A 23,892-nucleotide genomic window follows, 5' to 3' on the forward strand; every position below is an offset into this window, starting at 1 on the left:
AAGCATTTCAAGGTCCTGTAGTGGCCTAGCCAGTCTCCAGATCTCAACCTCATAGAAAATCTTTGGAGGGAGTTGAACATCCGTGTTGCCCAGCGACAGCCCCAAAACATTACTGCTCTAGAGGAGATCTGGATGGAGGAATGGGCCAAAATACCAGCAACAGTGTGTGACAACCTTGTGAAGACTTACAGAAAACGTTTGACCTCTGTCATTGCCAACAAAGGGTATATAACAAAGTATTGAGATGAAATTTTGTTATTGACCAAATACTTATTTTCCACCATAATTTGCAAATAAATTCTTTAAAAATCCTACAATGTGATTTTCTGGATTTTTTTTTCTAATTTTGTCTCTCATAGTTGAGGTATACCTATGATGAAAATTACAGGCCTCTCTCATCTTTTTAAGTGGGAGAACTTGCACAATTGGTGGCTGACTAAATACTTTTTTGCCCCACTGTATATAAATATATATTTATATATAAAACTGCCTCCTCATTTTAAAACACCACCACTGATGTATGTATAGCATGTACTGCAGGCTTTCAGTTTTATTTTTTTCTGTTCTCCTCAGATTTAGAGTATACAAACGTGCATTACCATTTTTACCTATTGACACACATGCAGTTGATTTAAAAGACACTTTCACCCCCCCCCCCCCCCCCCAAAAAAAATTCTGTCATCATTTATTCACCCTCATGTCATTCCATCAATAATATTTCAACTGTTTTTATCCATACAAAGAAAATTAGTAGGGTCCAAAAACAACATTGATCGGGCCCTATTGACTATTTATTGTATGGAGAAGAAAAATATATTTTTTAATAATATCTGCTTGTGTTCCACAGAAGAACAGTTTAGGACAACAAAAGATTAAGTAAATATTGACAACATTTTCATTTTTGTGCAAACTATTTCTTTAAGTATGACTTAATGCTGAATAAGTCAAAGAACATAGACTTTCAGCCCTGCATGAAAAAACAACAACACACCACACTGGTCTTTATGGTCTAAATGGTCTCCAAGCCAGGCCTGGTGTTCAGCTGGTTAATTTGGTCAGCCAACTGGTCTAGTGGCTAAAAAACAGCAGATAAGAATAGCAAGCTTAGACTGATTTAGGTGGGGTTTATTTTAGCAGGGAAAGAGATTCAACTCGATGTGCTCTGAACAGTGATGCGGTAGTCGTGGTGCACCTGGGTCGAAGGGTATGCTTTTCTTGCTGCATTGTAACTGCCAGCGAGTGCCATTTTCAGGATGCGCACCATGTCAGCTACCCCCAATGCCAGCTTCCTGACAAGTAAATGAAGGGCTGCTCGTTCCTCTTGTTTCTTCCCAGGTGACATGCCGTCCCCATTCCTTCACTATCAAAGAGACAGAAGGAGATTCAGAGAGTCTGGAAAACGGTCCATTATGGTCTGGCAGAGGGAGTACAGGCACCATTAGGGAATGATATCCGTTACAAATAATGCATGTTTCCAGGCTCTTGCTCCATTCTGTCAAGAGCGACAACGGGAGAAGATTGCAGGGCAGCAGAAACAAGCACATTATTGTTTTAGTGTAAGACTACAGAGGAGAAAACGATGAGCGTATGTTGGGTACATTTGTATCCACAATTCAGTCAATCTGCATGTGTCAGCTTAGTTTAATGTGGCATGTGACGTGATTGAAGGTGCAGAGATCTATAGATGTTGCATTCTACTTAAAAAAAAAAAAAAAACCTTGTTAAAATATTTAGTAAGCTTAAATGATAAATATATTTAAAGTATTAAACTTATAATTACATTAAACAAACCGTGTACATGTAAGCAGTGAAACATTAAAGATTGAGGTGTTCCAGCATTATTTTGCAGATGGGCACAAATTCTATATTTTCTCATGGTTTGTGTCATTTGCCAGATGGCTCATTACATTCGGTTTGCCATTTTAAACTGCTATAAAAGGGATACGTATGAGTAGGAAATAAAACACCTTCAGTGAGCTTGACGTTTAATAGCAAAATGTAAGTCTCTTTTGGTTGTTAAATATCATTCAGTATTTTTTTCCAAGACATTTATGAGAATTTAATGGAAGGGCAAAATTGCTTTGGAAATGTGTTATAAACACTTTCCTGATAACTGGGGAAATTAGACAGCCTGATAAAACATTTCAAATAAACACAAAAAATATTTATTTAATAAATGCTGCTTAATAATTGTGTAGAGACTGTGATGCATTTATTTCAGGATTCTTAAAAAAAATAGAAAGTTAAAAATAATTTATTTTAACAGAAATCTTTTATAACATTATAAATGTCTTTACTGTCAATTAATTTAAAACATTCTTTGCCAAATAAAAATATTATTTTTTCAACAACAGAAAAAAAAAACACCCCAAACATTTAATAAATAAACTGCGGTCTTACTAACCCCAAACTTTTGAAGTTTATATTTCACTTAATTACTGCAAAACAGTAAAACTTGACAGAAGCTCTCAGTGCTAATCATAGACTATAATGATATGCTAATTCAAATGCTTTAAAGAAGAACCGTTTTGTCAGGATTTCTGATCAACTTTCATCTGAATCTGTTAAATGGAGCTTTTAGGTGACATTACAATATATAAAAACTTTATTGTGCAGGGAAAAAAAATGCTGTCAGTTTTCTTTTTTAATATGGTTCCCTTTGTATCTGTGTTACAAAAAGAGCACTAATGATATTGAGACCGAGGACTGTGAATGTCATTTCTGCTGTTAGGGCGGCATGTCTGTTATAATGTCACTGTAGAATGTGAAATCTTAAGTGCAGTGACTTATTTAATATGCATTACTTTGCCTTTCCCCTTGTAGCCATCATCCATAAAAGTCTAAAAATCATTTTCATGTCTATTCTGCATGATTGTGGTGCATGTTATGATAAAAATGTCTTTTATATTCTTTTGTAAAAAATATATTTTTTAAATGTATCTTACTCTGCCTCTTAAACTTTTTGGCTGATGTCATCAATCCCCTCCAACCACCTGCTATATAACTTTATATGATGCAGTCATTTTTTTTGTTGCAGTTGCATATCTTAATTCACTTGGAAATATGTCACACTATAAAATTCAAATGGGATGCAATTGCCATGTCATGTTGACTTTACCTTGTCTGCCCTCATTTGCCTCATACTGTTTCTTTAAGCATTTGAACTTCAGTATTGAGTATAGATGGTAATGCAGTTTCTGGCCTGAGGGATAGAGTGCTAGGAAACTGTATTGGGATTACAACTGCCGTTTGGCCTGAGGATCCGCTAGAGGCAAACTCAGATTTACAGAATAAAAATCTTTTGACTTCTTAACATAACATTTAGAAGAATAATGAATCTCCAACAGCCCTAAACTATTTGACCAAGACAAAACACAAAGATTTGTTACAGACAAACTGGACTGGAGAAAAAGCAGTTTGGTTTTCTGGGAAATTCTTCAGTCAGATGTTTGTAGCTTTGCTGGTGTAAAGATGCCTGAGCTTTAATTAGATTTTTACCAGAACCACTACTTAAAAATTTCACCTTTAATTCAATGTTACTTCCTGATAAAAATGAAAATTCTGTCATCAATTACTCACCCTCAATTTGTCTCAAACCTGTATGAGTTTCTTTCTTCTGTTGAAAGATATTTTGAAGAAGCCATTGTCACTTCCATGCTATTTTATTCCATACTATGGAAGTCAATGGCTACCAGCAACTGTTTGGAATAACATGAGGTTGAGTAAATGGTGACATACATTTTTTTGTGTGTAAACTGTCCTTTTAAGGGATGTATATGTATAGAACTTTGTGAATGGCAGGCGTTCCAATTTTGAAATAATCTGCTGAACTCTTTGCATGTTGAGTTTACATACTGACCTGCAGAATGAATACACTGTTCAATCTTTGATGTCTACAAGTACAACGCATTGCAGTATACAAATCCTAAATACTTCTGAAAATATTTAAGTGTATGACTTTTCTTTTGAAGTAGATCAAGGCCTTTAAAACCCGAAGGGGCGGACAGGAAAGATGTCACTGACAAAATGGAGACACGTTTTGTCACATAACAACAAAACATATCTTTTTCAGCTACTGTGTCTTCATATGCAACACTTTAATTACTGATAAAAATCTGAGCTCAAAATTTTTTTCCATTGCAAATCACTTTTAGTTTAACTTCTGTTATTAGCCTCTGTTCTTCTCCTCAGACAGCACTGAAAGATCCTCCTTATCCGCAGGTTTATCTCCATCTATTACTCTGGTCCAATATAATTTCACAGAGAATATTGTACTGAGTCCCTGTACTGAGACAAAATGTCATATCTGATACCAATAATTAAGGCGAAAGAACAGAAGACGGGGACAGTGACAAAATATGTGATAGACAGTTGCCGAACAGAGGAAAAGAGATAAAAGTGGGAGGAGGGAGTTCAGATTTGTGTGAAATACAATTGAATCAGAGGCGTGATTAATCAAGCAACCTTTAGAGGAAAGGTCTGAGGTTCCGCGGGAGAACTGATGGCTGCGAGACACAGGAAGAAAACTGAATGAGGAAAGGGCAGAAGTCAATAGAGGTGCTGAGTGCATTCTCAGCCTCAATCATAATGCTGTCACTGTGCACTGTAAATACATCAGCTTCCCTGGGTGACTGAAGAGACACATCACCCTAACCGAAAATCTTTACTGAAGTCATAATTGCACCACATGTGTCAGTTGCCTTTGTCCATAGAAAATGGGCTGAAAAATCTTTGGGCGATCTGTGGGATCTTTTGAGGGTTTGACTGAATATTTTGTGAATATATGTTGTAAATATGTATTTTTCAGGCTGAAAATGATCACATTTTTATTTTTATTTTTATTTTTTACAAATTGTACTTCGGATGCAATAAAATTATCATTACGAAGGTCAAGATTTTGATTAGTGGGGAAGTTGCTTTAGCATCTGACAAATTGATAGATGTAAAGTTTAAGTGCTATACAGGTGCATCTCAATAAATTAGAATGTCGTGGAAAAGTTAATTTATTTCAGTAATTCAACTCAAATTGTGAAACTCATGTATTAAATAAATTCAATGCACACAGGCTGAAGTAGTTTAAGTCTTTGGTTCTTTTAATTGTGATGATTTTGGCTCACATTTTGGCTCACACCACATTAGAATATGGTGACATGCCAATCAGCTAATCAACTCAAAACACCTGCAAAGGTTTCCTGAGCCTTCAAAATGGTCTCTCAGTTTGGTTCACTAGGCTACACAATCATGGGGAAGACTGCTGATCTGACAGTTGTCCAGAAGACAATCATTGACACCCTTCACAAGGAGGGTAAGCCACAAACATTCATTGACAAAGAAGCTGGCTGTTCACAGAGTGCTGTATCCAAGCATGTTAAATGAAAGTTGAGTGGAAGGAAAAAGTGTGAAAGAAAAAGATGCACAACCAACCGAGAGAACCACAGCCTTATGAGGATTGTCAAGCAAAATCAATTCAAGAATTTGAGTGAACTTCACAAGGAATGGACTGAGGCTGGGGTCAAGGCATCAAGAGCCACCACACACAGACATGTCAAGGAATTTGGCTACAGTTGTCGTATTCCTCTTGTTAAGCCACTCCTGAACCACAAACAACGTCAGAGGCGTCTTACCTGGGCTAAGGAGAAGAAGAACTGGACTGTTGCCCAGTGGTCCAAAGTCCTCTTTTCAGATGAGAGCAAGTTTTGTATTTCATTTGGAAACCAAGGTCCTAGAGTCTGGAGGAAGGGTGGAGAAGCTCATAGCCCAAGTTGCTTGAAGTCCAGTGTTAAGTTTCCACAGTCTGTGATGATTTGGGGTGCAATGTCATCTGCTGGTGTTGGTCCATTGTGTTTTTTGAAAGCCAACGTCACTGCACCCGTTTACCAAGAAATTTTGGCGCACTTCATGCTTTCTTTCTGCTGAGCAGCTTTTTGAAGATGCTGATTTCATTTTCCAGCAGGATTTGGCACCTGCCCACACTGCCAAAAGCACCAAAAGTTGGTAAAATGACCATGGTGTTGGTGTGCTTGACTGGCCAGCAAACTCACCAGACCTGAACCCCATAGAGAATCTATGGGGTATTGTCAAGAGGAAAATGAGAAACAAGAGACCAAAAAAAGCAGATGAGCTGAAGGCCACTGTCAAAGAAACCTGGGCTTCCATACCACCTCAGCAGTGCCACAAACTGATCACCTCCATGCCACGCCGAATTGAGGCAGTAATTAAAGCAAAAGGAGCCCCTACCAAGTATTGAGTACATGTACAGTAAATGAACATACTTTCCAGAAGGCCAACAATTCACTAAAAATTGTTTTTTTATTGGTCTTATGAAGTATTCTAATTTGTTGAGATAGTGAATTGGTGGGTTTTTGTTAAATGTGAGCCAAAATCATCACAATTAAAAGAACCAAAGACTTAAACTACTTCAGTCTGTGTGCATTGAATTTATTTAATACACGAGTTTCACAATTTGAGTTGAATTACTGAAATAAATGAACTTTTCCATGACATTCTAATTTATTGAGATGCACCTGTATGTGTTTATGCGTTTTACTCAAATGCTATACATTACATTTTAGTGTTTTTTTTATTTTATATTTTTGCCGTATACTCAACTATTATACTATTTTAACATTTCTAAAAGTTTCCAAAGGTAATTAAGTTATTTATGTTATATACTAATGTCTGAGTGTAGCATTTAAAAATATGTTTATAAAAAAGAGATAAAACCACATTAGACAAAATATCAGTTATTGTCTTAACTTAAGACAGACCCTTGAATTATTGAACTAAATTCACACCAAGGTGTAATGGCCAGTCTGCTAGCTGTGGCTGTATTACCACCTTGTGTGCGCATTAATTTTCAATAATTCAACGGTGAGAAAAGTGTAAATGGCCAGATCTTTGGTAGGATGTCCCCCTAGTTATATAGGCCCTACAAGAGTTTGTGTGTGTATTTTTGTGTTCTGCTGATGTTCATATGTGTGTGTGAGTGTGACTTGTGTGAACTTCACCACATCTGATACAGCAAGGTGAGATATGAAAAGACGTGCACATCTGAGTTTGTGAGAAGATTTTACTGTGGAAAAACAGATGCTCTGTGGTTGAATAAAAGTGTTGTATCAGCTAGAAAAAGTAAGAAGCTACAAAATGGCTCTTGTAAGGAGTACTGAAGCAAATAGTTTTTTCTCTTTTTTAGCTGATCTCTCCACTGTAGGCCACTTAACCAGTCACAACACTTTAAGCAATAGACAAAATATTTTGGGATTTTTCAAGATCTTTTCTCATTAGTAAGCATTCGCCAAGTCAAAAGAGAAAGTTAAACCTTCTATTAGTAGCAAGCATATAGTTTGGCTACATATATTTGGCTTATTGGTAGCATGTAATTGAACAGACAATAGAAGAGTGCCATTGTGACATTGTGGCAAATTACGGGCTATTACAACCCACGGGTCAGAAACTGACATAGCTAGAGAATGGAGAGCTCTGTCTGGACTGTTTTAGTTAACATGATGCTATTAGAAAGTGACTTTATATTCCTGTTTGGTGCTGTGTCTTATTCAGAAGACTGCAAGTAGTTTAGCAGCAGTATAGAAGACTCTGTTAATTAGTTAGTTCTCTGTTAATTACGATATGTGAACATACATAAAGCAAGTGAAATGCTCCATTTGCGTTATGTTTAAAGGAATAGTTCACCCCCCCCTCCAAAAAATATATATATATCGCTACACGAACTCATCCTTGAGCCATTCAAGATGAAGTTGATTTTATTTCTTCATCAGAACAGACTTGGAGAAATTTAGCATTACATCACTTGCTCACTAATAGATTATATGCAGTGAATGGGGGCCGCCAGAATGAGAGCCCAAACAGTTGATTAAAAACATCACAATAATCCACAAGAAATCCACACGACTCCAGTCCATCAAGTAACATCATGTGAAGCAAAAAGCTGCGTGTTTGTTAAAAACAAATCCATCAAGATGTTTTTAACTGATGCATTCATCAGCTGTTTGGACACTGCAGAGGATCCATTGGTGAGCAAGTGCAATGCTAAATTTCTCAAAATCTCAAACTCATCTGCATCTTGGATGGCCTGAGGGTGATTAAAATTTAAACACATTTCCATTGTGGGTGAACTATGTCTTTCATCTAAGAACTGTATGGAGACAATTGAGATATTAAACGTGATTTTTTTCCCACATTGCACAAGGGTCGACTTTGATTTCCGCCGCACGTGCTTTTATAGCTTCCCGTTCATGACGTCATCCGCCGTGACGTACCGCTCAGCTATTGGACTGATTTCACATGTGATTCAGAGCGTGGGTCACTGAAGGCGTTCCCCTAGTGTTCTCGACGCAGCTCGAGTTCCTGAAGAGGAACTTGCGTACACGAGCTGAGACCAGACGTGGAGATTTGATCGTAGCCACCGCTCACGTCCATATTGATAAATTCCACGTTTTGCGTTGAAACGACCGTACGCCCAATTTTCTGTCGTACGTTCGTTTCGTAAATGAGGCCCAATGTGACTAGTATTAGCAGATCCTCAGAGGAGTCCAATAATCACTCATTAATGCGCTGTGACATTTCATCTCTCTGGTTTCACCTGTTTTCACGCTTCCTGTAGTTACTGCACTCTGTGAAATCTGCCATGCTGAGCTGTGTTTGGCATATCGCCTCTAGTTGTTGACAGCTGAGTGTTATTGAGACACATCGTTCCACTCCACGATTGCTCTCCCTGGATTTGAAGAGCTTCACTGGGCTTCGGATTTCAGACATTTGTTAAACCTCAAGTAATCTCTAAACACATTTGCCTTGGTCTACTTTAGATGAACGTTTGAGCTATTTTTGCTTGTTTGCTGCAAACTTTCCTTAAAGAAATAGTCAAAACAGAACAACCTCACGTTGATTATTTTTTTCTTCCAGACAAGACGTTTTTAATATTTTTATATTTACATACGCTACTGTTTAAAAGCTTTTTTCCCTTAAAATAATACTTTTATTCAGCAAGGATATACATTAAACGGTTCAAAGTTGACAGTAAAGTTTTCTGTTTCAAATAAATGCTGTTCTTTTGAACTTTCTATTTTTCAAAGAATCCTGAAAAAAAAATTGTTTAAAAAAATGCACATCTATTTTCCTTTTTCTGTGATGATGATAAGAAATGTAATTTGAGCAGCAACTCAGCATTAGAATGATTTCTAAAGGATCATGTGACACTTAAGACTGGAGTAGATGGTTGCTGACAATAGATTTGACATAAATTACATTTAAAAAAATATATTTAAAAACTTTTTCTTTTAATGGAAATAATATTTTAATATTTTAACTGTAATACAATGACAACAGTTTCAGTTTTGTACATTTTAAGCAGCTACTATAATATCAAATTTTTTCTGCAAAGTAAATATCTGTCTTTATGTTTTAGTAAGAGAATCCTTTGTAAGTGACCATCGTATTTGGAGCTTCTTGGCATTAAAAAGTTTGGAAACCCCTGAATTCATTTGTTCCTGTTACTATAAGTATTCGAAGACATTTCCCGGTTATTCAGTAACATTTTGTGGGCAGAAATGTGTGTTTCGTGGAACAGTTGTGGGCTATGACTCAAATAAGTATCATCGAGCAGAAAGAAATGAGCACAGCTCACCACAATTGCACCTGGGTTTTTCTTGGCTGAGGTAAAGGGCCGAGCTGGAGCTGTTTGAGGCTAATATACTGTGACACTGATGACGCTCACCGTGACCTTTTTGTAGTCGGCTTGTTTTGGCACCACTTCCTGCATGTGTTTGTGTCCCTGGGACAGGCTAATGAGAGAGTGTCTGCACTCCACCCACTCTGAAAGACGAGCTGGATACAGCTGCTGCTGGCAAGGTTCTAATCACACCCTACAGCCTGACACCCCTCTATAAATGTGTGTGCGTTAAACCCTGATATGTCTCCCCTCCCACACAATATCATCGTCGTGTAATGCTAGCTACTGATTTTCCACTGACACAGTTACAAATATGAACATCACTTTTCTATTTATACTTCCTCGGCAGAGTCTTCCTAGTTTCATTTATTCCCACTTAGAAATTTTGAAGTACTGTATAAATATTTTAGAATACTTTCTCAGATTAAAGACTACTACAAATGAGAACAGAAGGAGTGAGATGGGGACAGAAGGAGTGACTTAGAAAATACATATTTCAAAACTTTAAAAAAACTGTACTGCACTTTTAAAATGACTAAATTGGAAACTGAAAATAAAGCACTGAGTAAACCAAAATAGAAATGAGTAAAATAAGGTCTGTGATTGACATTACTTGGATCTTTTGTTCTACATCATAATTGCTAACAAGTTGCTATTCAACAACTTAAAACACCACAAGGATGCGAGTTTACATGCTTGACAAATTGCAGTTTAGCAATATATTAGCAAAGTGTTTTTGTTGCATTTGATCATTTACTCCATTCTGAAGATTTTTGCTCACAAATTAGGAGTAAAATAAGACCCGTCAATAACTTTACTCTGAGAGACTTTCACATTTGGTTCTATAATGTAAATGACAAATTAAATACTAGCAAGGAGCTATATAAGGACTTCAAACACCACAATGATGTGAGTTTATATGCTTGATAAATTGTAGTTTAGCAATGTATTAGAAAATTATGCTTTTGCTTAACAGTTAGTCATTTAGAAGACCCATTTTACCATGTTTACCTCCATTCTTCAGATTATTGCTCACAATCTCTACTGATAAAACAGTTTTATGAGTAAGCTAAGGCTTGTGGTTAACATTACTTGAAGAAACTTTCATGTTTTACTCTACAGCATGAAATACAAACTATTTTGCTAAAGAGAAAGTAAAAAGATAATTTTAAGTAACTTTGTGATGATCATTTCAGGAACTTCTACTACATCACAATGCTGCGAGACCCTGTGTCACGTTACCTGAGTGAATGGAAGCATGTGCAGCGTGGCGCCACCTGGAAGACTTCCCTTCACATGTGTGACGGCCGCTCGCCTACACAGGATGAGCTGCCCACCTGTTATAACGGAGACGACTGGTCAGGGGTCACACTGCACGAGTTCATGGACTGCCCTTCAAACCTGGCCAACAACCGGCAGGTGCGCATGCTGGCCGATCTCAGCCTGGTGGGCTGCTACAACCTCTCCACCATGAACGAGAGCGAACGCAACCCCATTCTCCTGGCCAGTGCCAAGAGTAACCTGAAGAACATGGCCTTCTACGGCCTGACAGAGTTCCAGCGCAAGACACAGTACCTGTTCGAGCGCACTTTCCGTCTGCAGTTCATTTCCGCCTTCACGCAGATCAACAGCACGCGTGCCGCCAATGTGGATCTGCGTGACGACATGCGCAGACGCATTGAGCAACTGAATTTCCTGGATATGCAGTTGTACGAGTTCGCCAAGGAACTTTTCCTGCACAGATACCAGTTTATCCGTCAGCGTGAGCGGCAGGAGGAGAGATTGAAGAGGCGGGAAGAGAGACGCTGGCTCAGGGAGCACAGAGTCAACCAGAGCAGACAGTCCAGTGTGGGAAACCAATCTCAGGTCACCACAACTGAGGACTATGCCAGCCAAGTGGTCCATTGGTGATTCCTCTTGGAAACATGCACTAGGATACAGAGAACATAATGGCTCACTAGAGGAAGAGTAGGCCATGGGTTCTTTCTTTCAGTTTAGCACTCTACGTTTCCCTGTTGCACTGCAAAAAATCATTGCCTTGAGCAGTATTTTTGACTTATTTTGTGGGGAAAAAAAATACATAAATAAAATTACCTGAAAAGCAAAAAAACACACACACATATATATATAGCCCTATATGTAGTGGTATGCTTAAATCAACAAAACATAAACTTGAATTTGAAGATAAAATACTGTTTAAAAGTTTGGGGTCAGTACTTTTTTATGTTTTTGAAAGAAAGTTTTTAAGCTCACCAATGTTGAAAGCAGTTGTGCTGCGTAATATTTTTGTATAAACTGTGAGACTTTTTTTCCCCAGAATTCTTTGATTTATATAGTTCAAAAGAACAGCATTTATTTGAAATAGAAATTTTTGTAACTTTATAAATGTCTTTCTTGTCACTTTTGTTTAATCTATTGCATCCTTGCTGAATAAAAGTATCAATTTCTTTACAAAAATGCTGACCCCAAACTTTTGAATGGTGGTGAATATTCTCTGTCTGAGGAGTGTTAATATTTTGCTTTGCACAAAACATTTTAAACTTTATATTTTGTCATTGTGCATGGTACAAGTACAAAGCCAGTCAAATGCAGCAACTTTCAGTAACGAACATTTCTACATAAGTTCTCATTTAGCGCTCAGATTTTTCTTATTTCTTGTTTCAAGGGTTTAAATATATTTACTGTAAAACATGACAAAAATACTGATTAAGGAAATGTTTTTTTTTTTTTTGCAGTGTGGTTTATTCAGGATTTCTGCTGATTCCTTTGCAATGAAATTGAGACAGCGATGTAGATATACAGTAGACTGCAAACCAATTCCTGAAAAAGGATGATCTGTGTTCAATCGCCATGCAACCTCCAACATCTTTGTGAAGGAACAACAAACCCTACACCACAGAGTTATATAAAGGTACAGCACTGGCAGTGTTACGGGTGTACACTCAATATGTGTTCTTGCATTCAAAAACAGACAGTGAACGGAATAAAATGCTGACATGTTTTTAATGCTCAGGCCTGTTGCCAGTAAAGATTCTCTCTTGGCCAGCGCCAAGAGTAACCTGAAGAACATGGCCTTCTACGGCCTGACAGAGTTCCAGCGCAAGACACAGTACCTGTTCGAGCGCACTTTCCGTCTGCGGTTCATTTCCGCCTTCACGCAGATCAACAGCACGCGTGCCGCCAATGTGGATCTGCGTGACGACATGCGCAGACGCATTGAGCAACTGAATTTCCTGGATATGCAGTTGTACGAGTTCGCCAAGGAACTTTTCCTGCACAGATACCAGTTTATCCGTCAGCGTGAGCGGCAGGAGGAGAGATTGAAGAGGCGGGAAGAGAGACGCTGGCTCAGGGAGCACAGAGTCAACCAGAGCAGACAGTCCAGTGTGGGAAACCAATCTCAGGTCACCACAACTGAGGACTATGCCAGCCAAGTGGTCCATTGGTGATTCCTCTTGGAAACATGCACTAGGATACAGAGAACATAATGGCTCACTAGAGGAAGAGTAGGCCATGGGTTCTTTCTTTCAGTTTAGCACTCTACGTTTCCCTGTTGCACTGCAAAAAATCATTGCCTTGAGCAGTATTTTTGACTTATTTTGTGGGGAAAAAAAATACATAAATAAAATTACCTGAAAAGCAAAAAAACACACACACATATATATATAGCCCTATATGTAGTGGTATGCTTAAATCAACAAAACATAAACTTGAATTTGAAGATAAAATACTGTTTAAAAGTTTGGGGTCAGTACTTTTTTATGTTTTTGAAAGAAAGTTTTTAAGCTCACCAATGTTGAAAGCAGTTGTGCTGCGTAATATTTTTGTATAAACTGTGAGACTTTTTTTCCCCAGAATTCTTTGATTTATATAGTTCAAAAGAACAGCATTTATTTGAAATAGAAATTTTTGTAACTTTATAAATGTCTTTCTTGTCACTTTTGTTTAATCTATTGCATCCTTGCTGAATAAAAGTATCAATTTCTTTACAAAAATGCTGACCCCAAACTTTTGAATGGTGGTGAATATTCTCTGTCTGAGGAGTGTTAATATTTTGCTTTGCACAAAACATTTTAAACTTTATATTTTGTCATTGTGCATGGTACAAGTACAAAGCCAGTCAAATGCAGCAACTTTCAGTAACGAACATTTCTACATAAGTTCTCATTTAGCGCTCAGATTTTTCTTATTTCTTGTTTCAAGGGTTTAAATATATTTACTGTAAAACATGACAAAAATACTGATTAAGGAAATGGTTTTTTTTTTTTTGCAGTGTGGTTTATTCAGGATTTCTGCTGATTCCTTTGCAATGAAATTGAGACAGCGATGTAGATATACAGTAGACTGCAAACCAATTCCTGAAAAAGGATGATCTGTGTTCAATCGCCATGCAACCTCCAACATCTTTGTGAAGGAACAACAAACCCTACACCACAGAGTTATATAAAGGTACAGCACTGGCAGTGTTACGGGTGTACACTCAATATGTGTTCTTGCATTCAAAAACAGACAGTGAACGGAATAAAATGCTGACATGTTTTTAATGCTCAGGCCTGTTGCCAGTAAAGATTCTCAGTAGACACTCTATCAGAGCTCTCTCTGTCTTTAAAAGAAGCAAACTTAGAGCGTTGAGACAGTCTGTACTCTACTGAGAATCTCTAGAATCTCTAGTAGTAGTTTCTCAATGATATGTTGTAAAATTCAGGGTTAGCAGACGCCGCCACAACAAGAGCCTCATCTGTGACATACAGTAGTAGCAGAGAAATGTTACAGTTGCTACTGTAAACACTATAAGATATTTTTAGTTTTTGTCAAGTATGATTTATGGGAGTTGCACAAGAAGAACATAAAAAAGTATAATAATAATAATTACAATAAAAACAGTGCTCGCCATGATTTACAAATGCAAATATAAGTATGAAAGAAAAACATCCATCCAGCTCACTAAGCCATAACTTAGTAATAAGTGGACATTTACTGAATGGTTTTAAAACTGAGATTGTGTAAGAGATGGAACACTTCAATTTTTCACTTAAAACAATGCTTATGACTTGAGAGATGATGCAAATAATGAATGCAAAAAAGTTACAAATAGCACAGTTGGAATGTGAAAACACTTCATGTTTGTATACCCCCTAAAGGTGAAAGAAAATTCACATCACAAGAAGAAGAAGAAAAAAAGATTGTACACAGTTAATAATAGGTCAATTGCAAAAGTTCACATTTGACCTGGAATGGAGCATTATAAATACTATAGGAATATCTGTACACAGGATGAATCCAATATGAACTGCATTATGCCGCAAGAGAGAAGTGTGTGTTTGTTTCAGGAAGACTGAATGAATGGGTGAGTATTTGTTTCTTCCCCAATGCTGTTTCACATATTTCTGTAGTCCTCACTAAAACTTGTACTGTCTGGGAGAATTTTTCTGAAGCTAGAACTTCCAGGTCAAAGGGAATGAAGCACTTGTGGTTTTTACATCCTTGAACCACTGGCAGGTTAAAAGAAAGCCTTTTCTGGTCTGTGCTTTGTGGCAGCTTTTAAAAACTAGGTCCTCATATGATTTGTGCAAATGAATAACAGATATAAACAGTGCTGATATCAATCACATCCAAACAAAACTGAGGATAATGGGTTATCTTCTATCCCTAAAATAAAAAAAAAAGATGTATTGCTCATTGTGGTTATGGAGAACATGGAAATGCTAAAGAAATTTATGATTTTAGACCAAAAAATTACAAATAGCACAGTTGGAATGTGAAAACACTTCATGTTTGTATACCCCCTAAAGGTGAAAGAAAATTCACATCACAAGAAGAAGAAGAAAAAAAAGATTGTACACAGTTAATAATAGGTCAATTGCAAAAGTTCACATTTGACCTGGAATGGAGCATTATAAATACTATAGGAATATCTGTACACAGGATGAATCCAATATGAACTGCATTATGCCGCAAGAGAGAAGTGTGTGTTTGTTTCAGGAAGACTGAATGAATGGGTGAGTATTTGTTTCTTCCCCAATGCTGTTTCACATATTTCTGTAGTCCTCACTAAAACTTGTACTGTCTGGGAGAATTTTTCTGAAGCTAGAACTTCCAGGTCAAAGGGAATGAAGCACTTGTGGTTTTTACATCCTTGAACTACTGGCAGGTTAAAAGAAAGCCTTTTCTGGTCTGTGCTTTGTGGCAGCTTTTAAAAACTAGGTCCTCATATGATTTGTGCAAATGAATAACAGATATAAACAGTGCTGATATATGGGTATGGGATGATGGGTTATCTTCTATCCCTAAAATAAAAAAAAAAGATGTATTGCTCATTGTGGTTATGGAGAACATGGAAATGCTAAAGAAATTTATGATTTTAGACCAAAAAAAGACTATAGAAGTTTACCGTTTTGTTTTGTTTGTATGTTGTTCCATATGTTTTTAACTTGAATCTGTGCTGGTATGTGTGTGTGTGTGTGTGTGGGGGATATTATTATTTGAGTCTTTATTGAAGCAGCAAAACGAACTGTTTTGTTCAGCTAAAAATAGCTGGACGGAGTGGACGCAGATGAAACCGGAAGCCAGACCCATATAATTTACAAATGGCCGCGCCCATTTTTACGACAAGAAAAAGGTGGATAGAAGTTTACCGTTTTGTTTTGTTTGTATGTTGTTCCATATGTTTTTAACTTGAATCTGTGCTGGTATGTGTGTGTGTGTGGTCAAAACTGAAAAACATTACTTAGTGCACCTTTAAAAAATATTGTTGGAGTGACCTGCTAGAGAAAGGACATAGTAATCAACCTGCACTAGGAAATTATATTCCACAATGATGCATTTCAGGTAATTTAGCAGAATGAAAATATGTCATGTTACTGATTGATTCATTCACCGGTTACCTGAAAACCATTTTCCCCCATGGTCCATATGTTTTTAACTTGAATCTGTGCTGGTATGTGTGTGTGTGTGTGTGTGGGGGATATTATTATTTGAGTCTTTATTGTGTGAGGCCAGAAGACCTGAGATTATGTACCAATGCAAGTTTGTGTGTATGTAAATGTGTGTGATCTGAAATGAATATAAGTGTTGCAATGTGTTTTAATTGCTTTGTTCACTTAAGTGCAATATGATATGAAAAACAACCCCTTATGGGAAATGCAGATGTTAATAAGTATGCACATTTAGCTGTTTTGGCCTGTATTACTTTTGATTTAGCCTTAATATTATTAATTTCATTCATATTCACATAAAGTACAATATGATTTTATTAAAAAAAGTGATGCTCAAATATTATATATTTCTCTAAATGTTTTAATTATATTGACCCAGGGGGTGAAGCATTACGTTTTTTCATGCTATGTATTTCACATGGAATTAAATTAAGTTTTAGTTTTGCTCAAAGGTCTGGCATCACTTGTTTACAGGTGCCATGTGGTGTGATATTTTGTATCTAATGTAATTGTGTTTTTACAAAAAGTGTGGCTTAAGTGTCCAAATACGTTTGGGGGCCAGAGTGGGAAAAATCAAAGGTGCTATAGTCTCTTTTTGTGATTCAACCACTAGAGGGCAGAGAAACTCCACCAATGTTTTAATGTTACCCATTCTTTACACAGGGTTAAGAATGCTGTAAACGTGTGAACCCTTTGAAAATGTCTGCATTTCTGCATTGATTGCTCATAAAATGTGTTCTGATATTAATTTAAATCAGACTAAACTAAAAACACGAACAACTGTACTTTTCACATTTTTACTGAATAATTGTATTTCAAAAGCTTTACAGTCTATTGAAGTATTTACCTTAAAAAGTTATAAACCTAAACAAATTGTGCTTCTGGCATGTTTAAAATGATGTCCACTCACATGAGATGAAAAATCAGTTTTATTCTGTACAATGGTGGTCCCCACTCCTGACCAACTGAACACTTACTTTACCACAGTACTATTTGTTGTAGATTAAGTTAATCATGGTGACAAATACACGTGATTTTTGTGGTATTTCTAAAATAGAGCTGGTAACTGAAAAACTCAAAACTGAAAAACATTACTTAGTGCACCTTTAAAAAATATTGTTGGAGTGACCTGCTAGAGAAAGGTCATAGTAATCAACCTGCACTAGGAAATTATATTCCACAATGATGCATTTCAGGTAATTTAGCAGAATGAAAAGATGTCATGTTACTGATTGGTTCATTCACCGGTTACCTGAAAACCATTTTCCCCCATGGTCTGCAATGACATATCTTGATTGTGTCCTCGGTGACAGAAATTGTGTAATGCAATTGTCAGAAATATTTCCATTAAACGTTTTTAATGTCTTTGTTACTCACGCGTGAGGGGGGAGGGGGGCGGGTATCTGAGTAAAAAAGGCACCTGACATTGTTTTTGACTTTTTTTTTGTGATTGTAAATGTTTTGTTATGCCTACAACAATGTCAATAATTAACCTGCAGTATTAACAGATGAACTTTGCCATTGTTATTTCTGTGCAAGTTTCCTTTAACCATCACCATATGCACAGGAGACACAATAGAGCTGTTTAGTCACAAGGTCAATTAGCTAATTAGGCAAACATTTCTTTAGGAATATTTATATGGCATTTTTGTTTTATTGGTAAGGTCAGTGTTAACATTTACATTTCATTTTACAACATAAGTTAAATATATAGATAGGAATTTCGAAACTATTGTGTGCTTTAAAAGAACATTGTTGCTAAATCCAAACTACAAGAAGGAAATTTGTTTGACTGTCTAGTGTGTGCTTGACTGGACAATCTAATTTTGCACCTTGCTTGCAACTTAAGTTTAAATCACAGTTTCTAAATTCCTGTTTGATATTTTTATTTTAGTAATCAATGAAAACCAGTATTCTACTGTACAGTACAAACTATTTGTCATCCATACTAATCTCTTCAAAAAATGCAATGATATTACCATAGTAGAAGCATAAGTCCAAACATGGCAATACCATTGCATGCCTATAGTGGAGGAGATTTTAATTCTCTTGATCTCAGTGACTCAAATCCTTTGAAAAAGATTCAGTCAGTGGCGCTAAAAGGATTAGTTCACACAAAAATAAAAATTTGCCCATAAATTTCTCACCCTCAAGTCATCCTAGGTGTATATGACTTTCCTCTTTCAGACAAATCCAGTCGGAGTTATATTAAAAATAGTCTTTGATAGTGCACCTTTAAAAAATATTGTTGGAGTGACCTGCTAGAGAAAGGTCATAGTAATCAACCTGCACTAGGAAATTATATTCCACAATGATGCATTTCAGGTAATTTAGCAGAATGAAAAGATGTCATGTTACTGATTGGTTCATTCACCGGTTACCTGAAAACCATTTTCCCCCATGGTCTGCAATGACATATCTTGATTGTGTCCTCGGTGACAGAAATTGTGTAATGCAATTGTCAGAAATATTTCCATTAAACGTTTTTAATGTCTTTGTTACTCACGCGTGAGGGGGGAGGGGGGCGGGTATCTGAGTAAAAAAGGCACCTGACATTGTTTTTGACTTTTTTTTTGTGATTGTAAATGTTTTGTTATGCCTACAACAATGTCAATAATTAACCTGCAGTATTAACAGATGAACTTTGCCATTGTTATTTCTGTGCAAGTTTCCTTTAACCATCACCATATGCACAGGAGACACAATAGAGCTGTTTAGTCACAAGGTCAATTAGCTAATTAGGCAAACATTTCTTTAGGAATATTTATATGGCATTTTTGTTTTATTGGTAAGGTCAGTGTTAACATTTACATTTCATTTTACAACATAAGTTAAATATATAGATAGGAATTTCGAAACTATTGTGTGCTTTAAAAGAACATTGTTGCTAAATCCAAACTACAAGAAGGAAATTTGTTTGACTGTCTAGTGTGTGCTTGACTGGACAATCTAATTTTGCACCTTGCTTGCAACTTAAGTTTAAATCACAGTTTCTAAATTCCTGTTTGATATTTTTATTTTAGTAATCAATGAAAACCAGTATTCTACTGTACAGTACAAACTATTTGTCATCCATACTAATCTCTTCAAAAAATGCAATGATATTACCATAGTAGAAGCATAAGTCCAAACATGGCAATACCATTGCATGCCTATAGTGGAGGAGATTTTAATTCTCTTGATCTCAGTGACTCAAATCCTTTGAAAAAGATTCAGTCAGTGGCGCTAAAAGGATTAGTTCACACAAAAATAAAAATTTGCCCATAAATTTCTCACCCTCAAGTCATCCTAGGTGTATATGACTTTCCTCTTTCAGACAAATCCAGTCGGAGTTATATTAAAAATAGTCTTTGAACAAAGGTCTTCTGTAGCGAATCGATGCGCATGCGCCAGTGAGTCTCGTGAAAACCAACATTTGTTTACAAGAGCAAAGAGTTTCCTTACTTTAGCAAAGGAAAACCAGTCTCCTCTTGGCTTATATCGAAATCCTCCGACATTCTTCTTTACAAATCCTCGTTTTGTACTTCTAATTAGTGACCGTTGTTTTGTTTTGATCTCTCCCCTGCGCTTCTAGGTGTATATGACTTTCCTCTTTCAGACAAATCCAGTCGGAGTTATATTAAAAATAGTCTTTGATCTTTCAAACTGTTTATTGGTAGTCAGCAGGTGTTGCAGTGCATCAGTCCAAAAGAAGTTAAATAAAAATCGCTCATCCATAAAAACAGTGTCTCACACGGCTCCGGGGGGGGGGGCTTGAACAAAGGTCTTCTGTAGCGAATCGATGCGCATGTGCCAGTGAGTCTCGTGAAAACCAACATTTGTTTACAAGAGCAAAGAGTTTCCTTACTTTAGCAAAGGAAAACCAGTCTCCTCTTGGCTTATATCGAAATCCTCCGACATTCTTCTTTACAAATCCTCGTTTTGTACTTCTAATTAGTGACCGTTGTTTTGTTTTGATCTCTCCCCTGCGCTTCCGCATGCGTCACTTCTGAGTGCATGCGCAAAGCCGACCTCATACGTCATCCGCCTGGAGCGGCTTCTAGTGTACAACAGTGAGCGCAAGCTACATTAAAGTGATTATTACGTTTTGAATATGGATATTTTTCTTATAAAAACGCATCGATTCGCTACAGGAGGACTTTTGTTCACCCCCCGGAGCCATGTGAAATACTTTTTTTTTTTATGGATGGGTGCTTTTTATTTAACTTCTTTTGGACTGATGCATGCAACACCCACTGAGTGCCATTAAACAGCTTGAAAGATCAAAGACAATTTTTAATATGACTCCGACTGGATTCGTCTGAAAGAAGAAAGTCATGTACAGCTAGGATGACTTGAGGGTGAGTAATTTAGGGACAAATTTTCATTTTTGGGTGAACTAACCCTTTAATGCAGGTTGCATGTGAGTGGGTACAAAAGAGGTTAACTACAAATGAATAATTGAGTCAACACAATTGATATGATGAACTGAACAAACAATATTGATTAGCAGATGCTTGTGTATAAAGGATGTGCTTTGTTCATTTCCAAACCAATTGTTCTTTTATGTATGTAGTCTTCTAATTTCTTCTAATTTAAGATGGTTTTGACAGTCCTCACAAACATTACAATGGAGCAACACATCTTAACATCAGACAGCTATGTTCACTGTTCATTGTTAAGTGTTTCAAGTAAAACATACATAAATATTTTTGTAACTTTAAATAAAAAAAATTCTTGGGGTCTGTTATGTATTTATGTACACATTTTAATAATTTAGATATTTATTTAACAATTAATATGTAACAATTTAATAGTTTTTATATGTTACTTATTAATTGTTGGACAGTAATATATATTTTCAAAATTTTTTCATAATATTTACAGTACAAGATAAACAAAGCAGCAGCAATACAGTAGTTAAAATGCTATTATCCACTATTTTACATTTTGTACAAGTCTATGTAAAATTATTCCAGTATTAATATCAATATATACATAAAGTTCAAAGTTTGGGGTCAGTAAGATTTTTCTTTTCAAAGAAATTAATCCTTTTTTCAAGCAAGGATGCATTAAATTGATAGGAAGTGACAGTAAACACATGTATAATGTTACTAAAGATTTTCATTTTAAATAAAAGCTGTTCTTTTGAAAATCTTATTCATCAAAGAAAAAATATATTATGGTTTCCACACAAATATTAAGTAGGACAACTGTTTTCAACATTGGTAATAAGAAAAAAGGTTTCCAATATTAAAATGATTTTAAAGGATCATGTGACTGAACACTGAACCTCAGCTTTACCATGACAGGAATAAATTACAAGTTTTTACATTTCCACATTATGGCTGTTTTTATCAAAAAGAGGCAGCCTTGGTGAGCATAAAAGACTTGATTCAAAAAGCATTAAAAAATCTCACCAACCCCAAACATTTTTATAGTGTGTTTATATATTACATACACAGTATGCACACACTTCATAATATATAGACACTTAACGTATCAGATCTTCAGAATGTCTGTTTTTGACATGTTTGGAGAGTGGATTACCGATATTGTGCTGCTTGTGTGCTCCTTCCCATGCACAAAGCTCCAGAAAGCCTGTTGAAACTTGTCTCCTGCCAATGTATAAAGTGCTAGGTTGAAGAAGGTGTTGAGGCCAGCCAGGGGTCGTGACAATATGTAGGCTGCATGGATGCCTCTCCTCTGCATGCATGACACATCAGTTCTGCGCAGGCTATGCACCCTCAGTAAACGCATGATATGATATGGCAAGAAGCACAGCACAAACACAACCAGAATCAGAATGGAAAGCATGCGAACTCTGGAACGACTCGGCCTGTTTCTGGATACGCTGTTGCCCAGAGAGCCTGCAATGTGCGTGTAGCTCCAGCACACCACGAGCAATGGCAATACATATCCAAACACTGTGAGTATCCAACCGTACCACCACACCACCTGTGGATCATTACTGGCGAAATCAAGGCATTTTGTCAAGTTGTCCTTCTGTTGTACTGTAATCATCCCCAGCATCGGGCCAATTTCCACCAGGGAAACGGCCCAGACTGCCAGACAAGCCAAAGTGCCCCATATTTTCCTCCGAATCTCAGCAGCCTTCAGTGGGTACACCACTGCAATGTAACGGAAGAGGCTGAGGCAGGTTAGGAAGAGGATACTGCCGTAGAGGTTGTAGTAGAAGCAAAAGCGGATGCAACGGCACATGAACTCTCCAAAGGTCCAGTTTCTGGTAATGTAAAACTGGACCAGCACAGGTAAACTCAATGCATACAGCAAATCAGCTACTGCCAGATTCACCATTATAATGCTGCTGCTCTTCCAGGGCCTTAGTTTTGCCAGGTAAATGACAATTGCCAGTAAGTTTCCCATAAGTCCAACTAAAGAAATGATGCTGTACATCACTGGCAGATAATAAGTCTTAATGTAGTCATCAATAGGAAGACAGTCAGTTGAATTATTTTCCAGACCTGCCATTGCTTTCTGTTGCTTCTCAAAAACAAATACAAAAAGTGACAGTGTTTTTACTTCATCTTTTTTTACACTGAAAATAACAGAAATTATCTTAGAATAATAAATTTAGCCATATATATATATATATCAATTACCATGGTACATTGATGGATTCAGATGGTAGTATAGATTGATATATTATGTTTTGGATATTTAATGATTATCCACATGACACTTGAAATATATATACTGTAATATATATATATATATATATTTACAGTGCACAGCATAAATGAGTACACCCCCTCTGAATAAATATAAAATATGTATTTTCTTAATGATCACTAATATAATTCATGGAAGGATGGCAAAATTGAAACATATTAAACATATACTTAATAAAAACAACAAAATATATGCCAATATTTTCTGTAAGATAAGTCAATTAGCCAATTTTGTTTAAATGAAGGATTGCAGAAATGAGTACAGCCTAGATTTCATTCAGAAAATGTATAAAATTCTAGTACTTAGTATGTCCTCCAGAACTTAAAGTATACTGCTCTGACCCTTCTTGGCACTGAGTGTACAAGTTCATGACAAATGTTCACATATGTCCTGTTTAACTCCTGGAGGATGACCTCCTTAAATGCTCTGATCTTTAATGGGGAGTGTTGCTCAGCTCGTCTCTACAGAATCTCTCACAGCAGCTCAAGAGTGTTAAGATTGAGGGAAATACATGTCCATTGAAGGATTTTCACCTTGGGAGAACGAATATCTTCATTGTCATGCTGAAAAAATGCCCAATAATGCAGGGAATAAGGGGAG

The 23,892-nt window shown here is 36.6% G+C and overlaps 2 protein-coding genes across 2 annotated transcripts in view; one reads left to right on the forward strand and one right to left on the reverse strand.

Annotated features, from left to right (window-relative positions):
- LOC107600438 (heparan-sulfate 6-O-sulfotransferase 3-like) overlaps positions 1-12,704 on the forward strand; it is a 72,869-nt gene extending 60,165 nt beyond the window's left edge. The window contains exons 2-3 of the mRNA XM_016292330.1: positions 10,882-11,653; positions 12,421-12,704. Coding sequence (XP_016147816.1) covers positions 10,882-11,596 — 715 coding nt within the window. The 3' untranslated portion in view covers positions 11,597-11,653; positions 12,421-12,704. The remainder of the gene's footprint in view (positions 1-10,881; positions 11,654-12,420) is intronic.
- A 9,397-nt stretch (positions 12,705-22,101) lies between these two features.
- On the reverse strand, positions 22,102-23,091 carry LOC107600416 (2-oxoglutarate receptor 1-like). Its single transcript, XM_016292311.1, has one exon. It carries the CDS (start codon positions 23,089-23,091, stop codon positions 22,102-22,104), a length of 990 nt encoding a protein of 329 aa, XP_016147797.1.
- Between the last annotated feature and the right edge of the window lie 801 nt (positions 23,092-23,892).

This window comes from Sinocyclocheilus grahami, unplaced genomic scaffold (genome assembly GCF_001515645.1).
Source record: "Sinocyclocheilus grahami isolate Dianchi unplaced genomic scaffold, SAMN03320097.WGS_v1.1 scaffold283.1, whole genome shotgun sequence".
Classification (NCBI taxonomy): Eukaryota; Metazoa; Chordata; class Actinopteri; order Cypriniformes; family Cyprinidae; genus Sinocyclocheilus; species Sinocyclocheilus grahami.

Excerpts from the sequence above, each read along its gene's own strand:
- LOC107600416 (XM_016292311.1), bottom strand. The coding sequence starts at position 23,091 with ATGGCAGGTCTGGAAAATAATTCAACTGACTGTCTTCCTATTGATGAC.